This window comes from Pelobates fuscus, chromosome 7 (assembly GCF_036172605.1).
Source record: "Pelobates fuscus isolate aPelFus1 chromosome 7, aPelFus1.pri, whole genome shotgun sequence".
Taxonomy (NCBI): Eukaryota; Metazoa; Chordata; class Amphibia; order Anura; family Pelobatidae; genus Pelobates; species Pelobates fuscus.
The window spans coordinates 184,803,163-184,831,162 of NC_086323.1; the positions used below are offsets into that span (position 1 = coordinate 184,803,163).

The 28,000-nt window shown below is 46.0% G+C and overlaps 1 protein-coding gene across 4 annotated transcripts in view; it reads right to left on the reverse strand.

Annotated features, from left to right (window-relative positions):
- The window catches only part of IQSEC1 (IQ motif and Sec7 domain ArfGEF 1), a 421,691-nt gene extending 394,051 nt beyond the window's left edge, over positions 1-27,640 (reverse strand). For all 4 annotated transcript variants that reach the window (XM_063426958.1, XM_063426960.1, XM_063426956.1 and 1 more), the window contains exon 1: positions 27,316-27,640. In XM_063426958.1, coding sequence (XP_063283028.1) covers positions 27,316-27,338 — 23 coding nt within the window. In that variant the 5' untranslated portion in view covers positions 27,339-27,640. The remainder of the gene's footprint in view (positions 1-27,315) is intronic.
- Between the last annotated feature and the right edge of the window lie 360 nt (positions 27,641-28,000).

Genomic DNA, 28,000 nt, shown 5'->3' on the forward strand with positions numbered 1-28,000 from the left:
CAGAGGTGGGACTGTCTGGGCTGACCACCTCGGGCTGAATGGGCCAACAAATCCCAGGTGCAAGGGCTAAAATCCTTGTCGCCATGGCGACCTGGCGCCTGGGATTTGTCAAGCCCTGACATAGTAGTCTAGGTTGAAAAAAAAATAGTCCATCATGTTCAACCTTCAAATCCATTCTTTTATGCTGTTGATTCAAAAATTACCCCTCACCCTACTTGTCCCTAAATATTCAGCTCTGTTATGGGATGTGCACAACATTCATCCTATTTCCACGAAATCGAAACAGACAACGTGTTCAATGACTTTGACTGGCACTAGAGTCCTCAATAGGCCAGGGTCCTGTCAGCATGATACATGATGGTTTTGTTATACAGATTTGCTGTGATTTTTCTTTCCGTGACTTATTATTATTATTTTAGTTAATAGGACACTATAGTCACCAAAACAACTTTAGCTTAACCCATTAAGGACTGAGCCAAATGTACAAGTTGTGAGCAAAACAAAACATAAACAAACCACCGAATTTTACTATTTGTCCCTTTAACAATAATTTACCTCTTTCATACTAAGTGAACCCACACTTATTATATATAATTTTGTTCAGGGGAAACAGAGCATTCATTTCATATTAAACATTCATATATGGAACTCCATTTTATATGAATAAAATCTAAAAAAAAACGTTAAAAATAATTAAGAAATTTTGTTATTTTTAATTTCTGCATGGCAATTTAACTGTTAATGGCAGAATACTGTTCAGTTTTCCTTCAATAAAATTTGTATTCAGAAATGTCTCTCGAGTAAAACAGTACCACCCATGTATAGATTTTATGGGGTTTTGGAAAGTTACAGGGTCAAATATACGGCTTGTCCATTCTTATTTTGTTTCTACATAGAAATTTGACATCATGGCATACCATCATGGCATACCATTTGAAAAAGTAGACAACCCAGGGTATTCCAAATGGGGTATGCCCAGTCTTTTGTAGTAGCCACTTGGACACAAACCCTAGCCAAAGTTAGTGTTCAGGTTGTTTTTTTTTTTTTATATTTCACATAAAAACTGTACTTTCACTGATAATATTATTGTTAGTATATGGTTTACTGGGGGGCGGAGCCTAGCTTCCTAGCAGGGTGGACGTGCATCACGAGTGCTCCTGCACACCAACGACTAAAACGGGGGATAAACCCCGATTCAGCGCTCACTCGTTGCTGGGAAGGTGCCTACTGAGTGGGGGAGACCCAGGGAAACATTTTGATGCCAAACATGTTCTCGTACCCCATCGGGTCCCCACAGTTCCGACCTGAGGCCTAACCGCGATCGAGCCAGGGAGAGGCGGCCGCTCTCCTGGATGGTAACCTCGCAGGTGATACCCACACAGTGCTCACCTCCAAACCCCCCCCCTCTGGACCGGTGGGGGTCATCCCGGTCCTCGCTGGGGACGATTATCCCCACATCGAGACCAGCACAAGAGACAACAAAGGAAACGATGAGAAGCGACCAGGCCCTGACCAAGATGGCGGCACAGACACGGTCAAACAGGAACCGTTTAATTTATATACCACCTCAGCACATAGGGGTGTTCTTTGACAGGATTTGTGCCAGCCTGTGGACCACGCTACACACCCGAAGAAAGGCCTACATGAGGGCGATACAGAAGGTGGCAGTATGGATTCGCCCAGTAACGCGACGCCATCTTGGCGGGCATCCCCCTCCATGCAAGCACAAGCGGGAAAAAGCCCAACTAAGGCACCAGCACCGGCACTCTAACTGTCCGTCATCAGCCAACTCCCTGCACCAGCAGACCGGCACACCTCAGACCGTCTATCGGTCAACAATCTTATGCTCACCGTTAAGCAAGCAGCAGACCCGCTCATCACGACAGGCAGTGAGAAGGCACTTGGCTGAACCCACAGATATCCGGGACTGCTACTCCCATCATCATCACACGGACGTTATGAGATCAATATGCCCACAGCATCCTGTTTCACCTCGAGACCCCACCACAGATGACCGGATAAAAAGCGATATCGCCCACACGCCTGCATTATTTTTGCCGCCGGTGGGAATAGGCTGAGCAGGTATTCCAACTCGCAACCGCGATGCCCAGTCACTTAAAGGAGAAGCCGAGTAACTGGACCTACCCGATGAGAGACTCATCCTGAAAATATGTATAATCACCTTTCAAGTTTGGACTCTTATTTAACCTTAATAGTTTTTATCCTTATGTACTTAGACTACTCATTATGCCTCTGCTTTTCTGTTTAGAAGCTGCGACCAAACTACCCAGCTGCCTCTCTTTTTGCAAAAGGCTGTTTAAGAGTACGCTGCAACACAAGATAGCTAGTCTTACATCAGTTCACTGTGTCTTACACATGTTAGTTCATAGGATCTAGTCCTCCAATCTTGTTATGTGTAAACCGTTAAAATATCGACTAGCCATGAACTTATTAATATATCCTTTACATAAAAGCACTGAATTTAGCGAGTTATGTGGGACCTTCACCGGGCTCCACACACCCTGGACAGCCAGCAAGCAGCTAGCTCTAACAAAAATATTACAATTTAAATGCATATATGTTCAACCTGTTATCAATGCACTTAGTCTGTTTTTTCTACTGTCCAAAGCCAACAGGAACTGTTAATATAGGCCAGGGTGACTTCTGTAAAACGTGTTCCTTGCCTTTGGCTACCCTCCAGTCAGGAGGGCCTAGTCTTCAGTTTTAAGCTTGCTCAACCAGAATAGATAGCATATGCGCAACACTCGTTTAATCGCACAAGTGACACTCATGTAGTCAGCCGAAATAACCTGATCAGTGTATTATTTGATATGCTGTCACACCACCTCTAATCATCTTGTATTCTCCTTATAACCTTTATACAAAAATGTGCACCGATTTCCTATGCCACAACTGTTATGCTTTGTCTATTTCAATGTATGTTCCTGCTGTTGGGGCAAGACACAAATGCTTGTTAAACTAACTCATGCACCTAAAAATAAAGAATTTAAAAAAAAAAAAAAAAAAAAAGTATATGGTTTACTGCTCTGAAATACTCCTAGTTCTGTTCAGTGATGTCTCACGAGCACCACGGTACCCCCCATGTATAGGTTTTATGGGGGTTTGGATAGTTACAGGGTCATATATACTGCTTATCCATTTATGTCCTTTTACATTGAAATGTGGCAAAGTGATTTTCTGGGCCTATGTGGCTTTACAGAGAGTATGGCAGCCTGGGTAATAACATTTCCACCGTTATGGCATACCATTTTCAAAAGTAGGCAACCCAGAGTATAACAAATGGCATAATTTGAGATGTTTGATCTAGACATTTTAACAGAAATGCTGGGCCCATGTAGCGATTTCTACTTGTATTTTTGTCTTTTTAATCAGATAAATTGCATTTTCACTGGAAATTTCATAATCCTGATATTAGTTAGTTCAATAGAGACTTGGTATTTTGATTTAACACTGTCTTCTGAATATAACCGTACCCCCACGTACCATTATTTCAGATTTTTTCTGATAAGTCACAGGGCGAAATATATTAAATGCCCTTTCAGCTTGTAAGTTTGTCAAAATGATTTTCTGGGCCTATGTGGCTTTTCAGAGAGTATGGTAGCCTGGGTAATAACATTCCCACCGTTATGGCAAACCATTTTCAAAAGTAGGTAACCCAGAGTATAACAAATGGCATGATTTGAAATGTTTGGTCTAGCCATTTTAACAGTAATGCTGGGCCCATGTAGCGATTTCTACTTTGATTTTTGTCTTTTTAATCAGATAAATTGCATTTTAATGGGAATGTCATAATCCTGATATTAGTTAGTGCAATAGAGACTTGGTATTTTGATTTAACACTGTCTTATGAATATAACAGTACCCACATGTACCATGTTTCCAGGTTTTTATTATATCACATGAATAGAACTGTGCCGGGGGCGGGGCCTGACAGCCAAGATGGCCGGCCGCACAATCTGCAAGCTCCTGCCATAACGGGCACAATCACAACGATACCAACGAAATTGCCAACGATGGCGGCACAAGGTGACCGGGGAACGACTCACGATGCCAAGAGCCACAAAACGGTACCTCTCCGGAGCCGATACGCGGCAGGAAACCCAATGCCGACCATGCGGCCTACACCAGAACGGGGCCTGCGGTCCGGGGGAGGCGGCCGATCCCCCGCCGTGAGCCGCGCTTCCCAGCATGAACACAACACAGCCCTGCTTGTTATTTTTAATTTCTGCATGGCAATTTAACTGTTAATGGCAGAATACTGTTCAGTTTTCCTTCAATAAAATTTGTATTCAGAAATGTCTCTCGAGTAAAACAGTACCACCCATGTATAGATTTTATGGGGTTTTGGAAAGTTACAGGGTCAAATATACGGCTTGTCCATTCTTATTTTGTTTCTACATAGAAATTTGACATCATGGCATACCATCATGGCATACCATTTGAAAAAGTAGACAACCCAGGGTATTCCAAATGGGGTATGCCCAGTCTTTTGTAGTAGCCACTTGGACACAAACCCTAGCCAAAGTTAGTGTTCAGGTTGTTTTTTTTTTTTTTATATTTCACATAAAAACTGTACTTTCACTGATAATATTATTGTTAGTATATGGTTTACTGCTCTGAAATACTCCTAGTTCTGTTCAGTGATGTCTCACGAGCACCACGGTACCCCCCATGTATAGGTTTTATGGGGGTTTGGATAGTTACAGGGTCATATATACTGCTTATCCATTTATGTCCTTTTACATTGAAATGTGGCAAAGTGATTTTCTGGGCCTATGTGGCTTTACAGAGAGTATGGCAGCCTGGGTAATAACATTTCCACCGTTATGGCATACCATTTTCAAAAGTAGGCAACCCAGAGTATAACAAATGGCATAATTTGAGATGTTTGATCTAGACATTTTAACAGAAATGCTGGGCCCATGTAGCGATTTCTACTTGTATTTTTGTCTTTTTAATCAGATAAATTGCATTTTCACTGGAAATTTCATAATCCTGATATTAGTTAGTTCAATAGAGACTTGGTATTTTGATTTAACACTGTCTTATGAATATAACAGTACCCACATGTACCATGTTTCCAGGTTTTTATTATATCACATGAATAGAACTGTGCCGGGGGCGGGGCCTGACAGCCAAGATGGCCGGCCGCACAATCTGCAAGCTCCTGCCATAACGGGCACAATCACAACGATACCAACGAAATTGCCAACGATGGCGGCACAAGGTGACCGGGGAACGACTCACGATGCCAAGAGCCACAAAACGGTACCTCTCCGGAGCCGATACGCGGCAGGAAACCCAATGCCGACCATGCGGCCTACACCAGAACGGGGCCTGCGGTCCGGGGGAGGCGGCCGATCCCCCGCCGTGAGCCGCGCTTCCCAGCATGAACACAACCCAGCATGCTTCCCCCCCCTCTGGACCGGCGGGGGACATCCCGGTCCAAGCTGGAGACGAAAGCCTCAGCAGCAAAACTAGACCAATCGAAAAAAATGACCAAACTGGATTGCGAAGGCCAAACCAAGATGGCGACTCTAACACAGCCCAAGAAAAAGCGCACACTTACCAAGCCTCCCGCGCACATATGGGAGTTCTGCGAACGATTACGTGCCAGCCTCTGGAAGCGGCTAAACGCCCGGAGACAAGCCTTCAAGCTGGCGCTGAAAGAGGCGACGGCCTGGATCCGCCCAGCAACACGGCGGCACTTGGACGGGAAACCCCCTCGTGGCTCCAGAGCGGCCCCCCGAGGGGAGCAGGGCAGAAGACCGCCGCGGCAGAGAGCGGCGCCGGGATTGCTGAGCACCAACACTCGCGCCCCCATGCTTCAGAGCGGGAACCGCCAACGTGCAAGACCTGCCTCCCTGTCGACTGCCCAGGCTGACCGGGGGGCAGAGAGGATGGTTGCCGGCAGACACAACAAACAGAGGGCCCACCCACAACCTACAGGAGGGAGCCCGAGCGGACTGTCCACAGACCTCTGCAACTTGCGGCCCAACCGACTCTCACCCTGGCGGGAAAATTCTAGACATGGCACACAAGGAAGATGGAACCCCAGTCAGGGAATCGGATGACTGATTACTTACGGGAGCTGGTTGATAGCCGTAACTTGTCTCTAGACAGGGTCCCTAACCGAGGCTACACACAACCCAGCGATGCAAACTCAAACAGCAAGTTTTTTATTTTATTTTATTTTTTTATTTTATTGAATTTTCATGAATAAGACATAACTTTGCTGTGTTGCATATGGGTAACATTATCAAGAGTAAAACACAACTGTATCATTATATATATAGATATTGATTTGAAGTCTCTGATCACCACTGTCTTGGGGTATTTAGAAAGGGACAGTGCTGTAACGCTCCAAGCAGCGGGGTGGAGGTGATCTGTGGCTCAGCGCCAGGATGTAGCCCCTTCTGATGGTCTGGCTAGTCTCTGAGCCTGTCTCTCTACTGCCTGCTTTTTGCTGTGTGGCGGGTATCTCTGTCCATGCTGGGGACGTGCTTCAAGGAGTTTGTACAGCTCCTCGGGGTCGTCTGCGGAGGTCAGTGTGTAAGCCGTGTCGCCAGCTGTCACCTCCAGGGCTCCTTCCACCCCCCAACGATATTTTATTGAGCGGTCTCGTAGTTTCCTTGCCACAGGTGCCAATTTGCGTTTTTCTACCAGCACTTGGAACGGGATGTCGCTATAGATTGCCACTGAGCTCCCTTCGTGGGTTATGTTCCCCTGTGTTCTGGAGAACGTCATGATCACGTTCTTGACTGTCGCATCTCGTGTCACCGCTATGACGTCTCTGGAGGTTCCCTCTGGCGCCGCTGGGGATTTTCTGACTCTGAACACTGAGGAGATCAGTGGTGGGGTTGACCCCCCCCTTGATTCCCAGTGAGTCGATGAGGGTCTGTGTATATTGTAGTAGGTTCTCTGTTCCTATTTCTTCTGGTATCCCCCTTAGGCGTATATTTCTGCGCCTCTGGCGCATTTCTAGTGTTGTCACCGTGCGGTGTAGCTGCTGCACCTGTGAGGCTAAGCCCTCTATCTGTGCCTTGGACTCCTGCATCTGGCTGTTTCTGGCTGCCTCTTTTGCCTCTATAGCCCGGACTTTAACTTGGACCTCCCCCACCTCTGTCTGGACCTTCTGTAAGTCCTCCCTCCATACCTTTCTGAGGTCTAGCAAAAGCCTCTTTATGTCTCCTTTTGTGGCGGGGGCTGAGTCTTCATCCGACTCAGGTGCGTCGGATTCTCCGCCCGACTGTGGCGTGGAGATCACATCCTCCTCGTGGGAGTCCTCCGACGTCTCCTGTTCTTTGCTTGCTTCCGGCGCCATCTTGTATTGCAGCCGCGGCACGGGCCTTTCAAAGGAGAGCCTTATGTCTTGGGATCGGTGTGCCTCCGGACGCTGAGCTTTCTTATTTTTTCGCCCCATTGTGTCTGCTGTTGGGGGGTGAAGTGTAGTTGCAGGTAAACCTGTTTTTTTCGGCCAAAGGCTTCTTTTTTGCTTCTCTGGCACGGAGCCTCGCAAAGAGACGTCCGTTCAGTCTCTCAGTTGACCACGCCCAAAGAGCAAGTTTAAGAAGTTCAAAATTTATGTTATTTGTTTCACTTAAGATTAGCTGAGTCTTTCCAACCCCACGCAAAATGCATAAGAACTCATGTATTATCAAAATGCAAAGCACCTGACTAATATGCAGACATATTGGTTTACCCTGTGATTCCTGGTTTGTCTCTTATGCTCACAGACACCCTATAGTTAACCCATGAGTAACTAAGCATTTAAAATTGTGCAGATCGCTTGCAACATATGGCTAACAATGGAAAAATGATCTCAAGCAAAATTGTTTTAGACAGCATGTACAACCTGATTGTTGTTTTATTGTTATGCCTATCTATGCTTACTCTTGAATTCCTTTTTTTTTTTTTTTTTAAAGAGTGTAACGTATCTTGAAACTGACACCAGAAATGTCACCAATTGTCGACTACTGTAACAATGTTATAACACTATAGGCCAAACATATAGAATCTTTATTACTGCTTGTAGCAATATAAGTCAGAGCATGGCCTGTCTAATACCATCCTACAGCCAGTCCTGATAACGCCCTAGGCCACATGTTTCACTCTCCACTCTTGCGTATAGTGCACAGCGCAACTGGTATCCAGCGCTGCTCCACTCGAGCTACCGAGGGCACTAATATATTAATCATCAGTGCATACAACATACCATATGTGTTAAACTTCACCATACTCTTTATACATACAAGCTGTTTTAACCCTTCACATGTCCCCTAGCCTAAAAATACACATAGCAAGGCAGACATTGACATGCGACTACCGCCCAACATGGCGTAACTTACACCCAAACCCGATGTATTTTAAGCGATCTTCTGCTTGCTCAACTCTTAACGTGTTTCCTCATTAGAATGATTCAAGCTTGTACCTAAATTGGAATGTATGTCTAGACTGGAGCCACACTAGCTTCAAATCATCTACTATTGCCATGTAAACGTTTAACTAATAATCTGCTAGATAACACAAACTACTGTGGCAACCCTAACCTGCTAAAACTACAACGAGAATCCTTAAATACAAAAATGTGCTTGTTTTTCACATGTACCCCTATGTTCATATGACGATACGTTGGAGGAATGCCTTTGGGGTACCTCTTAACTGCTTGTTATTACCTCACGCACTACAAAAATAAAGAATTAAAAAAAAAAAAAAAAATGAATAGAACTGTGCCCCCACATACACTTTGATCTGAAGGCAGAGAGAGGCAGAGATATATTTGATCTCACATAGAGAGTTACTGTGTGAAAAGTTTGAGAAATTTAAAAAAAAAAACCACAACTATTACTAATCCTTTCAGTGCTAATCACAGCATTAACCCTGTGATTATTTTTTAATTGGGAAGTCACATTTCAATTACTACAAATGTAGTATTTTGAGTTGTTTGGTCTAGCCACTTTAGAATGTCTAGCGTAAACAGGGACAGGCCAAGGTCAGGGGAATCCAGAAATCAGAGTAGTTGGTAAAACAAGCCAATGGGTTGGTACAGGCAGTTAACAAAGCGTAGTCAGGACAAGCCGAGGTCATAAATCCAGGTAAATCAAGCAAACAAACTGCCAAACAGAGTGATTCAGAAGTTCAGCTCTGTATGGTAGACTTTGAAACAGTCTGTTATGCAGAGGGCGGGTAGAGATGGGCAGGTTGGGCAATAATAACTGGAGTCCTTTTCGGACTCCTTTCCTGTAGCAAACACGGCACTTTCTTTGGGGAGCTTTTTGTACTGGAGGTGGGTGGTATTCTGGAAGGGAAGTGTTTGCCACAAATTCTTTGGAGATCTCCTGATTCCAAAGTGGCGATTAGGGGGCTGGGTAAATAACATACTGGACAAAAGGCATAGCGTGAATTAGAGGAAAGGGCAGGGCTTACCTATGACCTCTTATTTAATAGAGGACATAGGCATTGAAAATTGCAATCTGGCTCACATAGATTGCAATTTTCTTGTACCAGGTCCTAGTTTTTCGGTTCACCAGATAGGCATGTATGCATTGGTCAGCCAAGTCTACTCCCCCCATAAACTTGCTGTAGTTTACAATGCACTTCGGCTTTTCCAGATGCTCAGTGCTACCTCTCACAGACACTGGCACTGTACGTTCGTCGGGCATCATAGACAGCTTGTATACATCCTTCCTATCTTTAAAGCGAAGGGCAAGCAACTCATCCTGGCGGAGAGCTGAAGAGGAACCTCTACTGCTTCTGCCTCTTGCCAGGGCTTGGGGAAAACCCCTGTGATTCTTCCTCACTGTGTCACAGGTTAGGGTTTCAAAGCAATATACATTTTTAAATAATTGTATACTGGTATAATAATTGTCAACCCATAGCCTATATCCCTTATTCAACAAGGGAAGGATTAGATCCCAAACAATCAGGGCATCCTGGTGGGTCAAGTTGGCTATCCTTCCCCTGGTAAATGCGAAATGCCCATGTGTAACCAGTACAGGATTTGCATAATTTATCAAATTTAACGTCATATCGCCACCGCTTAGATGGAATATAATGCTTAAATAGCAGTCAACCTTTAAAATGCACAAGGGACTCATCAATTGAAATATCTTTATCGGGGACATAATTTTCAGAAAATCTGTCTGACAGGAGTTGGATAAAGGGCCGAATTTTATAGAGCCTGTTAAACAGTGGGTCGTTTCTAGGGGGACACAGTGAGTTATCATTAAAATTAAGGAATCACAGGAGTTGCAGGTAGCGATCCCTCTGCATAACCTCAGGGAAAAGAGGGGTAGCCAGGATGCGTTGCTTGCTCCAGTAGGACCTGATACTGGGCTTTTTAACTATACCCATCATTAGGGTTAAAGGCCAAAACCGCTTCATCTCTGTGACATCCGTGGGTCTCCACATATTCCTGCGACTATGATGAGACCCCGGATGTGCAGAGAGAGACTGCATGGCAAACAAATTTGTTTGCTGAGCCATGAGCTCAAATACATCGTCCGACATAACGAGCTCAAAAAAACGAATTGGCTTGCAGTCGTCCACTGTTACAGTGATGCCAGGTGTAACAGTGAACGGCGGTATTTCTGGGGCCATCATGTTTTGGAGGCACCAAGTCTCCGTCTGGCTTTGGGCATTCTGAGCTTGTGAGTGGTGGTGGGGCACCATCACTTGAGGTCTCACTCAGAGGCTCAATGTCAGAGGCAGTGATAGTGTCACTGTCTTGCAGAGTGTCACTATCACTGCCTGCCAGAATGGCATACGCCTCCTCGGCTGAGTAGCGACGTGCCATTCTAGGGGACAAAATTAATTTATATACTAAGGGGGTAATTAATTATTATCTACCTGCCTAACAACCATTACCCGCCCTCAAAAAATAATATAAATGTACTGATCACAGTATAGGCAGCTGCAATCTGTACTGAAAGGGTAATTTTTATTTTTTTAATCTATAAAAATAACCCTAAAAAAAGGTCAGTCTGATCAGAGAGCCCTTTGATCACAGTGATCACTGATACAGTTCTGTACAGCAGATATACTGTACAGTATAGTGATCACTGCAGCAGGGAAAGGGTTAAGGGAGATTTAGTTTGCTGCGACTGACACAAAGGGTTTTTTTTTTACGCCCAAAAAATAAATATAGTACAAAAGTACTAAATGCCCTAATCAGGCTGATGACAGTAATATGCTGTGATCAGCACTGAAAGGGTTAAATAAAAACTATATATTTTTTTAAAACTGTCTTCTTCACAGGAGCTGCAATCAACGATCTCTCTGCCTCACTCTCTCTCAAGAGCCAGCCCCTTAAGGACGGTATAGAACACCCGCTGTCACAGGGGGCAGCCTGGGGGGGGCCATGTATGCCCCCCGATCACGATCTGCAGCGGGCTCATGGCGCTGGCCACGTGGGCGTCAAGAACGTTCTATGCCGCCCGCCGGCGTTTAGAGCCAGCCCCTTAAGGACGGCATAGAACGCCCACTGTCCTTAACCCCTTAAGGACCAAACTTCTGGAATAAAAGGGAATCATGACATGTCACGCATGTCATGTGTCCTTAAGGGGTTAAGGGGTTGAGGAAGCAGTTTTAGTGTATAGATCATGATCCTGCAGTCTCACTGCTAAAATCTCTGCAATTTAGGTGTTAAATCCCTTTTGTTTCTGTCCATGCAGCCCTAGACACACCTCCCTTGGCTGTGACTTACACACCGTGCATGAAAAAAAAAAAAATGCTTTCAATTTCAATTAGATGTAACTTACTTTAAACATTTGTATTGCCTGCTCTCTAAAGTGATCTTTAATCATACACAGAATGCTTCTGTGGGGTCTAGCTAGCTATCAACAGTGCAGGGGATAATACATTTTACATTAAATAGAATTTGCAATGAAAGAAGTGTAAACATTAGCTGACTTTTTACAGGAAGTGTTTAGGAAGGCTGTGCAAGTCACATGCAGAGAGATGTGACTAGGGTTCAAGAATAAAGTGATTTAACTTCTAAATGGCAGTGAAATGATCTGTACACCAAAACTGCTTCAATAAGCTAAATTTGTTTTGGTGACTATAGTGTCCCTTTAACTACAAATTTGCCTATATGCTACCAACCTTTCTATAGTGATCAAACAAGTGATAATTTGTATTTTTATGTGCATAACTCTCTCGGGGCTTACACCTTCCCATATACAAAGGATTGTTTTAGAGTATTCAGTTAGCTAAACACTTTAAAAATTGTGCATTACATATCTGATAATGTTCCCCATGCCAGTTACATTAGTTTGAACATCCCAGCCAATAAGAATTGCACCTGTTCTAAAATCACTTCTTGCAAGCCCTGTATTGTAAGAAGCTCTTCTCAGCATGAAATTGAAGGCTAGTAAAATGTCTACAAATCAATGCCTTCCAGTTTGGCAACTTTGGTCTTAAATTTTCAATTCCACTGGACTTATAGTGAAATTCTACAAATATACAGATATGAAGTAATATCCTTGTCATGTATAATTGTATTGTGTATTTTTGTTTTAATTAAGAAAAAAAAAAAATCTAGCTATGGATAATTTTATGATACCTCTGATTCTTTTCGTTCATATTTTCCCTTCAGATTTTAAGCTTAAGAATTGTCTGTTTTAGCGCTTTATGTAAAAGTGCTACACATGGGGGGGCGTGGCCGGACCGCAGACTAAGATGGACGTGTAGTCTGTGAGCTCCGCAGCATCCGAGCGCAATCTACCCACTATCAGCAGCATCGAGCCCCCAAACTCAGCTAAATTACCCCCAAAATGTCAGGGGCACAGTCCGGAGTCAAAGCACAGCGAAAGAAAAAAGGTGAGCAGAGGGAAGCCGCTGTATCGGTGGCCGACATGCTCACCTCTCCACGAGGCTCACAGGCCGCACAAGATGGCCGCCGGTGCAGCCCGCATCATTCACCGGCAGTCACAACAGACCCGGAATCTCCCAGCCACACTCAGTCGGACATAGCCAGCGTCCTAAACAAGCTGTCGGAGGTCAGACACTACCTGGCAGGGGAGATCTCCAAGAGCACACAAGCACTGACGGCAGAGATACAAGCTCTGGGCACCAGGACGGCAACACTGGAAGCCAGAGCTGACGCTGCAGCACAGGCCCATAATCAAGTAGTTGCCCACTCACAAGCTACAGAAAAAAGAATCACCGACCTAGAGTTGGAAATAGAAGATTTGGCAAATCGTTCCCGCCGGAACAACGTCAGACTGAGAGGCATACCGGAGGAGCAAAACGAAGGCCCCCTGGTAAGGAAAATGGAGCAATTCTTTCACCAACTAATACCCGATATCCCCAAAGACAAATGGGCGATAGACAGGGCGCACAGGGGACTGCGCGCCCGAAGAGCAGAGGGGATGCCGCCAAGGGACATTATTATCAAGTTCCACTATTACTCCTCAAAAGAGGCGGTCATGCAATACACACGCCAAAATACTCTGCAATACCAGGGCGCAACCATCACGGCATACCAAGACTTGTCGCCGACGACTTTACAGAGAAGAAAAGCATGGAAACCACTGACGGCGATACTACAACAACACACAATAAAATACACGTGGGGCCATCCCTTCAAGCTGGTGGCCTTCAAGGAGGGAGCCACACACACCCTCTTACCCGGGAACGACCCACAGCGCTTTCTCCGCAACCTCCGCATTGAACCCCCACCAACCCTCAACCTGCAAACGGACCAGATGCCAGAACTCACAACTCTTCAAAGAGAATGGACCGACGCCTAGGTCACAAGAAGGCAAGGCGGACACAATAACATTACAACTGGGGACATAGAGACCGATTTGGTACAGACCGCAGCTATGTACCGCAGCTAAGTACCGCTCATATTTCCCTAAAGGGAAGGACTTAAAGATTCGGGGGGGGGGACCCTATACCCTATACCCTGACACCCAAAAACAACGGTATGTAACACAAACAAAAAAAAAAAATACAGGTGGATGTAACAAATTATGTAACAAATTATGTAAATACGATGAGTAATGAGTAAGACACCAGAGAGCCATTCCCTACTCCGACCTATAAAGTGAAAGGCAATATAGGCCATCTGGTATAAGAGACGAAAAATCACTCACTACGAGTGGAGGTTACACAACACTCCCTAGGGAAGAACAAGTAGAGGGAGGGGATCATCCTACAACCACTACTGCTCATAACCAGTTGGTAGCAGGAACGGACAATAGAAGGCACAACACACAGACCATACAACAAGTAGGATAGGGGGGGAGGGGAGGAGGGAAGGGGTACCCACCCAGACGATGATCAGGGGCGAAAGGGGGGGGGGAAGGGCCACAAGTTAAAACTACCAGGGGGGGGGGACAAACAACCAGACACGGGGCTCACGAAACCAGGGCTCGAAGGATGCAAGGAGCACCTGCACCTACCCGGGTATTTTAACAGAAAAACCCGTGAGTCAGGTGTACGCTCGCCATATACTCTGGCGACTTGTAAGACCAGGGAAAATGTACAACTGTATATATACAAATCTGTTTATTGTTATGTAATTGATATTGATGTTAATGTTTTAACTGTTTTTAATGATGTCACAAAGCCACAAGAAGACACGAAACAAATGATAGAGACTGACCTCTCACAGCACTCACCCCATCAAACACTAGATCACTGGTGGCTACACCCACACGGTCCGCATATCAGACGACCGATTCCATGACTCTGAACATTCTGACAATAAATGCCAAGGGCTTAAACACACCCAACAAACGCAGAATCCTACACAGAGACATTAAGGCTAAACAAGCGGATATCGCTCTAATACAAGAAACCCACTTACCCAGGTCGGCACGCGTACAATTGAAAAATCATATATACAACACAGTCCACGAAGCGAGGGCTCTGAGGAAAAAAGCAGGAGTGGCCATCCTGATACACAGACGATGCCCATATAACCTGACTAAAGCACACATAAACCCAGAGGGCAGATATTTAGCTCTTACTGGCACCATACACTCCACAAAGATGCATATAGTAAATATATACGCTCCCAACACTCCTGAACCAGGATACTGGGAATCTCTAAAAGCACTACTAACACACCTCACAGGTGGCATCTTGGTGATGGGGGGGGGACTTCAACGCGGTCCCCTGCCCGGCAATAGACAGGAGTGGCAAACCAGGAACGATTCGCTCGCGGGGGGGGGGGGGAGACAAGACAAACTGCTCAACGCTTTTCTTACACACACAGGGCTACTAGACGCCTGGCGCATACAACATCCACACACAAAAGACTACACATACTACTCAGCACCACACAACACATACTCAAGGATAGACAACATATACCTAAACGGGGCTGGAATGTCCAAATTGAGCCAAACAGAAATACATAGCATCACATGGTCAGACCACGGAGCGGTAACAGCGACCCTGACCAAAATACAGCACCACAGTAGCTGGACATGGAAATTAAACACGTCCCTCCTGCAGGACGAAACCATACTCAATGACACCAAAAAAGCTATAACAGACTACTTCACCACTAACGAGGGGGAAGATATTGGCCCAACACCACTATGGGCAGCACATAAGGCAGTACTGCGAGGTCACTTCATTAAAATAGCGACCCAAAAAATGAAAACTAAAACGAAACAGCTCTTAGAATTACAGACTAACCTACGGACAGCGGAAACTAGACACAAACAGGACCCTACCGCAGTTAACCTTCAAACACTTCAGGATCTTAGACATGCCCTGAAGGAAATGTCCATAGGCGAGATCACCAAGGCCCTTACGTGGTCCTTTTCTATCCTTTTTCTATGAAAAAGCAGGCAAAATGGACACATTATTGGCTAGGACCCTGAAACCCAGGCCCGGATTTCGGCCAATCACGACCATAAAGACACATATTAACACTACAGCTAGCACACCTAAAGACATCAACGAGGAGTTCACTAGCTACTTCAGTAACCTGTATAACCACTCCCCTCGCAGTGACAGCGAACTAAACCAACACTTGACAAACGTAGAGAACTTCCTCAACCACTCTGATCTGCCCACAGTATCAGAGGGAGAAGCCGACCTCTTAAAGGAACCGATCACGCCAGAGGAAATCGCAGCAGCGATCACAATACTCAAAGGCAATAAAGCCCCAGGCCCCGATGGCTACGATATTCAATACTACAAAACATTTAGAACAGAGCTGATCCCACAGCTGACCAAACTTTTTAATCATTTTATGACAGGGGGGACCCCCGACCGAGACATGGCCACAGCAAACATAGTGCTGCTGGCAAAACCCAAAAAAGACGCCACTCAGACCGCCAACTATAGACCAATCTCCCTTATCAACGCGGATCTAAAGATATTCGCTAAAATTCTGGCAACGAGACTCACTTCACTGCTGCCTAAACTAATACACTCAGACCAGGTGGGTTTTATTCCAGGCAGACAGTTATCCGAAAATACCCGCAGAGGGGTAGACTTATTATGGCACATGAAACAGACCTACTCCCCATCACCTGTCGCTGGACGCAGAGAAGGCCTTTGATAAGGTACAATGGCCCTTTATGTTCCGACTCATGGAAAAGCAGGGATTCCCAGAACGATACATAACAGCTGCCAAAGCACTCTACACAGACATACAAGCCCAAACACTTATCACCGGTGCCCAAAAAACACCCTTCAGTGTAAGTAACGGAACGAGACAGGGCTGCCCCGTATCCCCGCTCCTCTTCGCGATGGTGTTAGAACCCATGCTGCAAGCCATCAGAAAAGACCCTAACATCAAAGGGATACAGGTAGGCACAAAACAATACAAAGTGGCGGCGTACGCAGATGATGTTCTGCTCACGCTATCCGATCCAAAGCAATCAATGACACACCTGCATACGCTCCTACAGGAGTATGGCGAGGTGTCGGGATCAGGGGCGTATTAGCCGCGAGGCAAACAAGGCCTTGCGGCTAACAGACATGCTGGGCTGGTTGCTGGTTGCTGGGCGGCCGGCGAGGGAGCTCTTCCCCTGAGCTCTCTGCTCAGCTCCCTCGCGCGCCGCCCGCAGAGTGAGACTGGGAGCCGGAATATGACGTCATATTCCGGCTACGCCTCCCAGCCTCACTCTGCGGGCGGCGCGCGAGGGAGCTGAGCAGAGAGCTCAGGGGAAGAGCTCCCTCGCCGGCCGCCCAGCCTGCCCGCCAGTGCCGCCCTGCAGCCACTGGACCACCAGGGAATGGGAGAACCCCCCCACCCCCAGCATTCCCAAAGGTAAGGAGGCGGGGGGGGGGGGGGAGTAAATAAAATAAAAAAATGTGTTAATGTGAGTGTGTGTGTCTCTGACTGTGTGTGTCTGATAGTGTGTGTGTGTGTCTGTTAGTGTATGTGTGTGTCTGTTAGTGTGTGTGTGTGTCTGTTAGTGTTTGTCTGTTAGTGTGTGTGTGTGTGTGTGTGTGTGTGTCTGTTAGTGTGTGTGTCTGACTGTGTGTGTCTGACTGTGTGTCCGACAGTGTGTCTGTTAGTGTGTGTGTCTCACTGTGTGTGTCTGTTAGTGTGTGTGTCGGACTGTGTGTGTTTGTTAGTGTGTGTGTCTCACTGTGTGTGTCTGTTAGTGTGTGTGTGTTTGTTAGTGTGTGTCCGACTGTGTGTGTTTGTTAGTGTGTGTGTCCGACTGTGTGTGTTTGTCAGTGTGTGTGTGTGTCCGACTGTGTGTGTCTGTTAGCTAGTGTATGCGTATCTGTCAGTGAATGTGTGTGTATTTAGAAGGCGGGGCAGGGGGGAAGGGTTGGGTGGGGGTGGCGCGCGCGCGCGCGCGGGGGGGGGGTCTGAGTTTTGTCCTGCCTAGGGCAGCACAAAACCAAGATACACCACTGGTCGGGATACAAGGTGAACCTCACCAAATCGGTGGCACTCTCATTCCACAACACAGAAGAGGACAACACTCATCTAACCAACACATACAAAATTAAAATGGCCAAAGAACAATTCACGTACCTAGGGATACAATTAACAAAAAACCATTCCATGCTATACAGGCTCAACTACACAACACTAATACACAAACTGAAAAAAGATTTGGAGAACTGGTCAGACAAACCAATTACTTGGATAGGAAGATTACACTCAATAAAGATGAATGTCCTGCCCAGACTCCTTTTCCTATTCCAATCATTGCCCGTTAAAGTCACAAAAAGGGATATAGCCGAAATCCAAAAGGCAATAGATGAGTTTATATGGCAGGGAAAAAGACCCCGGATAGCCAGGGCGGTGTTATACAACCCAAAGTGGAGGGGAGGCCTTGGACTACCACACTTATACCACTACTATCTGGCAGCACAGATAACGCAAATAGCACATTGGCACAGCCCTGAGGGCCGACATCAATGGGTAGATATAGAAACCACCCTCATGGGCGAGGACCCACCACAACTACTCATATAACTACTCATAACTACAGGGTACTTCTCAAAACCACCTGCCCAGCAATTCTAAACTCTATAGACATATGGGACAAAACAGCCATAAAATACCAACTCATGAACAACCCCTCCCCCATGACACCGATACTGCGCAATAGGGCGTTCCCACCGGGACTATGCACAACAGCTTTTAAAAGAATAAAGGCCACAGGGACACACAGATATACTCATCTGTACCAAGACAAACAGGTAATCACCTTTGACCAACTAAAGAATATAGCACCCCTGACAAACCATGATTTCTTCAGATACATTCAAATCCGAGGTTTCGCACAAACCACGGAGGTCAGAACAGCAATACACAAACGCAAAACCCTTTTCTAGCGCATGTGCCTTCAGGAACACATGCCCACGAAAATGATAACAACACTGTATAACCATATAGGGGAGGAGTCAGGAGAATGGGGTACATTAACCTACACAGACAGGTGGGAAACGGATCTGGGAGAGAAACTAGAGGGGGAGGAGTGGCGAGACATATGGGAAGCAAGCTCCAAGATCTCCATATGCACCACCTTGCAGGAACAAATGTACAAAATCCTATTCCGGTGGTACACCACCCCGACAAAACAATGCCATATGGGCTTGAGCACATCAGACACATGCTGGAGACTATGTGGGGAAAAAGGCACTTACATCCACATGTGGTGGCAATGCCCCAAGGTTAGACAATACTGGAAGGAGGTGACAGACCAAAACTCACACATATTACAGAAACAAATGACCGCAAACCCATGGGCTTGCCTCCTGTCCAGACCGACCGAAGGATTAGACAAACACACCCAAAAACTACTGAACTCACTGAACCTGACAGCACGCAGGGCTTTAGCGCAACACTGGAATAAAATAGACACCCCACCTATCACACTTGTACGGACGAAAATCAGAGACAACTGTCTGATGGACAGGATGACAGCCCAAGTGCGAAACACCACATCCACCTACCGAAAAGTTTGGGAACCATGGGAACAGTTCGACACATGATTCAGGGGAATTTACACACAATTGAGTGAGATCAATAGAAAGGATAACAATGATGTGTCAAACAATCCTGTAATACACAACTATGTGACAAATGTTAACAAAGTTTATATTGTTTGTTAAATTCATGTTTTTACTAAATACAAAAAGGAAAAAATTACGGTTACCATGACATAAACAATGGGCTTCTGCGTAAGCCGAACAAAGCATATTTACTATTATGTAACTGTCAACACCAAAATAAAGAATTGAAAAAAAAAAAAAAGTGCTACACATGTCAGATTAAAGTTGATGGGCAAGGCGCTATACTTTTTTTGTGTCAGCATGTGTAATTAAATATATTTATCAGGGTTATTCACTTTCAGAACTGTGAATTTTAAACTTATGGTCAAAATAGCAGAAATGAAAAAAACAGCTATGCTTGCAGTTTGGCTACTCTGGGCTGACATTTGAAATTCACTTTGAATTCTCACTTTAGGTCTGTAAAAGTACCTATGACCAGTTGTTATAGTTTATAAATCTATGTGGATAAAATGGCTATATAAGAACTGTTAAATTATATTTTAGCATAGATTTTGCAATTTAGTTTCATATTCACTCCAATTTTGTATTTTGTGTATACATTCTTGTTTTGATTTCACCAGATAAAAATTCCCAGATTTTACTAGTAACATGACGTAAAGTCATGATTTTATTAAAGACACGGAGGCGAGTATTATGCATAACTCTTTCTTTATTTCCTCAGCAGCAAAGATAGAGGAATATAAATATTGTCAAAAATGAAAGAAAAACTGTATAGGCATAACGGGTAGCCAATCACATGGTAGAGGAAGTGGCTATATAAGTCCTGTGTCTCCCACAATCCCCCTCTTTCTTGCGAAAACCGAAGACCAGGTAAGAAGAAACGATGTCCTACTTGATCAGCACAGGAAACAGGAACAATGCGACAACATCAAGCTAAAAAAGACAGAGAAATATGGTAATTTCCAGACTCAAAACTGTAGACTTACCAAACAGCATCATAAGGAGTCACAAACAAGGAAACCGGATTCTGAAATACAAAGGATAAATAATTTAGTGAACATAAAAGATGTATCAACCATCCAATCATATAAATAAACATACATAAACAATATCTAATCAAGACATAATCAATACATAATCAATACATACCTATTGAACAGGAAAAAATCCGTAGAGTCTCAAGCATCTCGTATCCCCATTCCACACCGGGAGGGCGGGAGGGAATAATACTCGCCTCCGTGTCTTTAATAAAATCATGACTTTACGTCATGTTACTAGTAAAATCTGGGAATTTTATTAAAGACACGGAGGCTCATATTATGCAAGTTCAAAGCTGTGCAACTATTCGAGATGCGATGTGTTCAATAGGTCTGAAATAGAAATCTCTAAAAGTCGATTCTCTGGACCAATCTGCCGCCCGCATGATATCCTCCAGACGACATCCGACCGAGGAGGCTTTAGAAGCCATCGCTCCCCGTACAGAATGGGGCGTAAACACAGAGGTGTCTATACCCGCAGAGGATAATAATTCCCGTATCCAACGTGCCAGGGTAGGTGTAGAAACCGGTCGATAAGGCGACTTGAAAGATATGAACAAATCGTGTAGATCAGCAGAGCGAAGGGAACTCGTGACATCCAGATAAACTCTGAGGCAATCCACCGGGCAGAGCGCCGGACAGCCAGGAAACCTGGGATACGAAAAGGACTTGGATGCAGATTTAGTCCTCCTGGATATATCAAAAGTAACACCTTCTGGGGTGAATGCAATGGCGTCCCAATCCATGGCCCTGACGTCGGAGACCCTCTTGCAAGAGATCAAACAGAGTAACATCACCAACTTGGATGACAGGCGTTTCAAAGACAGCTCCTGATTAGGGTACCATGAGGAGAGGAACTGCAACATTATGTTAACGTCCCAAAAGGCAGAGAAGCGAGGCCGAGGAGGGCGCGCAAGGCGGATACCCTTGAGAAGACGACACACAAAAGGATGCCTGCCGACAGGGGAACCCTCCAAACCCCTGTGTCCGGCCGAGATAGCCGAGCGGGAGAGGTTAATCGTGCGGTACGCCTTGCCCGAGTCAAACAGGGACGTGAGGAACTCGAGGATCAAAGGCAAAGGGGCAGATACGGGATCCACTGCCCGTTCCAAGCACCAACCAGACCACGATCTCCATGAAGCCCGATAGGCAGTTCGAGTGCCTGGGGCCCAAGCGTTATCGAGGAGTAGGAGAGTTGTCTGCGGAACGTCTGGGACAATCCAAGGTCCCCTGAAAGGAACCATGCTATCAGTGGTAGCTGGCGTTGCAATACTAGTTCGTGCGGGTTCCCATCCGGGTCCAGAAGGAGGTCCTGGAAGATTGGAATCAACCGAGGATAATCGATCGACAACTCCATCAAGCGGGGAAACCATGGTCGAGATCTCCAAAGCGGGGTGATTAACGCTACACAACAGTCGTGGCGAACCAATTTCGAGATCGTGCGCGCTATCATGTTGAATGGAGGGAATGCGTATAGCAGGCCCCGTGGCCAGTCTTGAAGGAAGGCATCGGTCGCCACCGCTGCCGGATCCGGCCTCCAGCTGAAGAACTTCGGTAGTTGCGTGTTCAGACGAGATGCGAACAGATCCATCTGGAACTTTCCCCACAACATGTCCAGGCTTCGGAACACCGAAGTGTGTAGACGCCAATCTCCAGAGTCCCTTAAGTGTCTGGAATTCCAATCCGCTCCCGAATTGTCTAGTCCCGGGATGTGTTCCGCTGTCACCGAGACGTTGTTGAAGAGGCAGTATTGCCAGAAGTCTTTCGCTAGAATTGCCAACATCTTGGACTTCGTACCCCCCAGGTGGTTTATGTAGCGGACCGCTGATATATTGTCCATCTTGAGGAGAACGCAGCAATTCGCCCGTCCTGGGGTAAGACTGCGGATCGCGAAAGCTCCAGCCAGGAGCTCTAGGCAGTTGATGTGCAATGATTTCTCCACGTCGGACCATCTGCCTCCTGTGGAAACGTCTCCACAACGAGCACCCCAGCCGTGTAAGCTGGCATCTGATTCGATCACCACGTCCGGGATGGAGCCGAAGATGGCTCTCCCATTCCACGCCTCCATGTGTGCTAACCACCACACCAACTCGTCTCTGGACTCTGCGTCCAAGCGTATCCGAGACTCGTAGGAGTGACCTGACCGAAGGTGTGACCCTTTGAGTCGCTGGAGGGCCCGGTAGTGTAGTGGGCCCGGGAAGATTGCCTGAATAGAGGCCGCGAGAAGGCCAATTACTCTCGCCAGCTGTCTGATGGACAAGTCTGCGACGCGCAGAGCTCTTCGAATCTCCTTCTGAATGGCTTTCACTTTGGAACCTGGTAGGAACAGGAACTGCTGGACGGAGTCCACTCTGAACCCCAGGAACTCTATGGACTGGGCGGGATCTAGGACCGATTTGTCCCAGTTGATCAGGAAACCCAACTTCTGTAGCAGGGTGGTAGTCCATTCTAGGTGTAGAAGGAGATCCTCCTTCGATTGGGACAAAATCAGAATGTCGTCCAGGTAAACAATGAGGCGAACCCCTCGGGTACGGAGGAACGCCACCACAGGCTTCAGAAGCTTGGTGAAGCACCAAGGGGCCGAAGAGAGACCGAAAGGCAGGCAGGTGAAACGCCAACGCCGCCCGTGCCATGTGAAGTGGAGATAATCTCTGAATTCTAGAGCAATGGGGACCGTGAAGTAGGCGTCCTTCAGGTCTAGTTTGGCAAGCCAGTCCGACTGGCGCAGAAGGTCCCTGAGGCAGTGTATACCTTCCATCTGGAAGTGCTGGTAACGTAGGAAGGCGTTGAGGGGACGAAGATTTATTACAGGGCGAACTCCGCCTCCTTTCTTGGGCACCAGGAACAGATTGCTCGTAAAGCCCTTGGCGGCGAACGGCAGTTCCTCTATAGCGCCCTTGGAGAGCATCTCTCCGACCTCCGCGGAGATCATCTCGTCTTGTTCCCGTGGAAGGGACAGTTCTCTGGGGGAGTAGAACTGGACAGGCATTGAAACAAAATCTAGGCGATACCCCTTTACACATTGCAGAACCCAAGCATCCGAGGTGAGCTCCGCCCACTCTCGGTAAAATAAGGCCAGTCTCCCTGCTACCTGAACGGGAGGGGAAGAAAGGGTACTCACCGTAAGGACGTCTGCTGGTGGCACCGCTGCGGGGGTATCTGGAGCCCCAAGCCCGACCTCTGGCTGGGAAGAAAGGAGGGGTTCTTTGGTCCTGAAATCCCCGGGAGGGAAAGAAGGAACCTCTGGTAGCGCGAAATGCGCCTCGGAAACCCCGGCCGGGTGGACGGTTCCTGCTACGCCCGGCCCCTCCGAAAACCTTAGGCGCGAACACGCGTTTCATGCTCGCCTGCGCCTTGTCAATCGCCGTGAAGGTCTTGACATACGACCCCATGTCTTTAACGAAGGAGGTGCCAAACAGCAAACCCTCCTCAGTCGGGTCAGGCTCCGCCACAGTCATAGTGGCCAGCTTAGGGTCGATTTTTAATAATATCGCCTTACGTCTCTCCGCAGATATCGCCGTATTGGCGTTTCCCAGCAAGCATATGGCCCGTTGGACCCAACCAATGGCCACGTCCACGTCCAAAACTGAATCCCCAGTTTTAGCAGTATCTAGAAGCTCATAGAGCTTTGAGAGGGGCCCCAGTGTGTCCAGGATCTTGTCCTGGCATCCCTTCAGGGAATTGTCAAGGCCCTTTTTGGGCTTCCAGCCCGACTTACCCAGGAACTGGGCGATCTGTGGGTCAATATCTGGTGTTTTACCCGCAGCGCCCGGGAGAGAAGGGCGAGGGCATTCGGCCCGCAGCTTATTGCGGCCTTCTTTGGAAAGGGGTGTGCGGATACGTTTGGCCACATACTGGGCAATATGATCCGGGGGAACCCATTCAGCGGACCGGGGGTGACGTAGGTCGTCTGGGTCGAACAGGGGGTTACCCTGAGGATCAAGAATAGTGTTGTCAACCCCGGAGGGGCCTAAGACTGGACCCCGGGTCTTGGCGGAGGACTCTGATGGGTTAACGCCCGTAAGGGGCAAATCCTCGCCAGACACATCATCCTCATCAAGGGAGTCATACTCCATATAGTCGGATTCCTCCTCCACACTCCGGTCGGTATCCGACCCATCATCAAGGGCTCTAGCCCGTTTCCATAATCTAGCCTTTTTAGCCCGGCCAGGGGCTCTTTTGCGCGTGGGGTGCGCGCCATCTGTGACCGCCTCAAGCGTGTCAGTCATGGCAGGTAGAACCTGCATCGAGGAGTGGGAGCCGACGTGTTTTGACTTGGCCTTCGCCTTACGGGCTCCAGGCACAGTCTGAGCAGGGGAGGGGGACCCCACGCCCGTAGGGGCGGGGGAGGCCAGAGTAGGCAAAACCAGGGAGTGCATCGATTGTGAAAATGAAGTAGTAACAGCTCCCATGGCCGAGGCAATAGCCTTCTGAATGGAGGAGGCCATAGTGGCTTCCAGCATGGCCTGAAATTCTTGGGAGGCCATAGCGCCCTCAGCGCTGTCTGAGCGGAAGTCCCCAGGGGGACCCGCAGGCCCGTCCTCCCTATCCTGCATGCTGCAAAGTTGCAGTGGGCAATTAAAGACTGCTAAATGACACTAAGGTGGGTGAGAAGAGCAAAGGGTTGAGTAACCCACAGAAAACGAAACACACAGACCGTCTAGCGTTCCCAGGGGACCCGGCAAAGCAAAGGTGACCGCACGGCAGCACAGGGGAAGGATCGAGGTCCGCCCAAGATGGCCGCCGCACGTGAGGGAAGGCGCACGCGACTGGGCACCCGGCGGGGGAAGGGGCTCGTGCACCCGATCCGCCGAGCCCGCCCGCGAGCGGGGAGGGATGCGTGCGCAGCCGCGGTCGACAACAGAGCGGTTGCGGCAAAAGCACAGAGCCGGGAGTCGTGCGGGAGCACGAGGGGGATAGAAAAGGCAGGTTACGGAAATCCCCGGGTAGGGGGGAAAAGCACCAAGGGGGTCCCAGGGGGAACGCTAGTGGTAACAGGTAACTAAACAATCATAAATAGTATACAATGAAATATCATACAAATAAACGATCATCAAATTTGAGTCAGAGAGAAGCAAAAAGTACTTATCTGTCTGAGGAAGCAGCAAAGAAAGAGGAGGATTGTGGGAGACACAGGACTTATATAGCCACTTCCTCTACCATGTGATTGGCTACCCGTTATGCCTATACAGTTTTTCTTTCATTTTTGACAATATTTATATTCCTCTATCTTTGCTGCTGAGGAAATAAAGAAAGAGTTATGCATAATATGAGCCTCCGTGTCTTTAATAAAATCCACCTTCAGGCCTTAGAGGTCTCTAAATGTATCATTTTACTAAATATTCAATCTAGGATCACAGGACTCTGAGTCATTGCAAGGTTAAATCATTTTCTACAAATCACTTGGAATGTAATGGGAATGTACCCCATTCAAAATGGCCGTGCAGAGAAGCTAGAAAGGATGTTTTCATATTTCAATCTGGAAATCCCATATATATATATATATATATATATATATATATATATATATATATATATATATATATATATATAATTACAGTTCCGTGTGAGAATGAACCCTCCTCTAAATATTTGATTCTTTGTATTCTATTTCCCATAAAGTGCCATTAGTTCATTCCCCTTCATAAGGTTTGTGGGGGAGATGCTTGTATTTATAAATGTCATCGATTCATTGCTTTATATTTTTGAATTCTGCCACCTAGTAGAAATTGCTCGTCATCGGTTATTCTCAGAATAATTGTGTTCTTTCACGGTGTATATTGTCTAGAATTAGTTAGTCGATATAGTGGATTACTTTCAATATGTTATCCTGAAGGCAGCTTTAATGTTGTAATCCTATATAAAAAAAAATCTACTCTGTTACCCTTTAGTATTTTATACCACCCATATAGCTTATATTGCATTACTTAAATATTAGTGATGATTCAATCATCCTGTTTCCTTACACATTGCTTGTATGCTGATAAATAATGTACAGTTGGTAATGTGTTAACTGATGAACAGTTGGGTATATTATACTTTGGTATTAGGCACATTTTTTTTCCTTATAAATAATCGGTCAGCAATTTCTTCATATATGCCATGCATTATCTTGTCTTGTAAAATGCTTGCGTTCTATAGCTAGTACTGCGAAATCTGAGAGTCGAGCTTGTCTGTACACTCTATTAGATCGTGCTGTGATTGGAACACATAACATATGTTCGTGAGGCATTACGGGATTCCTTCTTTGCTTTCATTTTATTAGATTACAGATGCCATCACAAACCTCTTAATGTATCACTGTTTAATACATGTAAATCGGGACATGTGATGCTTTACTTTGCTTCCGGTTAAGAGCTGAATATGTATTCTGTCTCCTATTAAGAAAGACAACATGGTATACAGTTGCATCTTTTGCAGCAAACACAGAAGCGTATGAAAATAAACCTTCTTACACAGGCAGCCCACCGTCAGCACAGCATTCATTCCTAAATCTCTATGCAACAGGATTTGTGACAAAGCATTTTATCAAATGCTCATCATCAGGTTAGCATGAGAAGCCACATCAAGACGTTTTATTAGACATGCAATATAGAACAAATGTCACATTGTGATCATTTGTCCTCTGAAATTTCCTCTTTGACGCTTGATTATTGAGTTAACCGTCGAAAAAATAGAATTCAAGTAACACAGCCCAGACCTACTACGTATGTCTGTTATTGCCAATTGAGATCAAAAACCTTCGCCAACAGCAGCAGCAAATTGCAGAATACAATTAATTCATTAAAACAGAAATACTTACAAATAACACCGTCTGCATGCCATTTTGCTTCGTCAGCTTTGGATCAAGTCTGCTCCAGAAAAGAACCCAAGAGGTGCTGGATATTTAGAGTTTATCCACAGAAAACCAGAATATGTCAACCTGCAATTTGATCCATCTCAGTCTGCGAAATGCCCAAGCCCCTTCGTTGTTGTCAATGAACAAATCAGCCCAACGAAACCATATGGGTGACGTAAATGTTGATGTTTAGAAATGAGCAGGAAACAAAATCGTTGTTGATTGTTGTGCAGTCTGGATACAGATGTTTTGTATTCTAAAGGATGAATGAGAATCAAAGAAAATTCACAATTTTTTTGTCTGGATAATAGCACAGTCCAGAAAACCACGGTGTGATTGGTTCTCACATCTCCATGGTAACAACAGCATCTTTGCAGCCTTCTATTCCCTATGCTTGGATAAATATACAACAGTAGTTATAGCAGCAAGTGTCCCTAAAATGTAACAAGCCATTCTAATAATGTAAAATTTAAAACAATGATGATGACTGATTATACTCGTTTTCAGATTCAGAGTTAATTGGATGTGCAATGCTTTGTTCATGGATCAGCCAAGGATTATTTCAAAAGGCATCAAATAGGATTTATAAATGTGTCAAAAACTGGTCCAATCCCTTTTCTTTCTGATAAATGAACACAAATAAAACGAA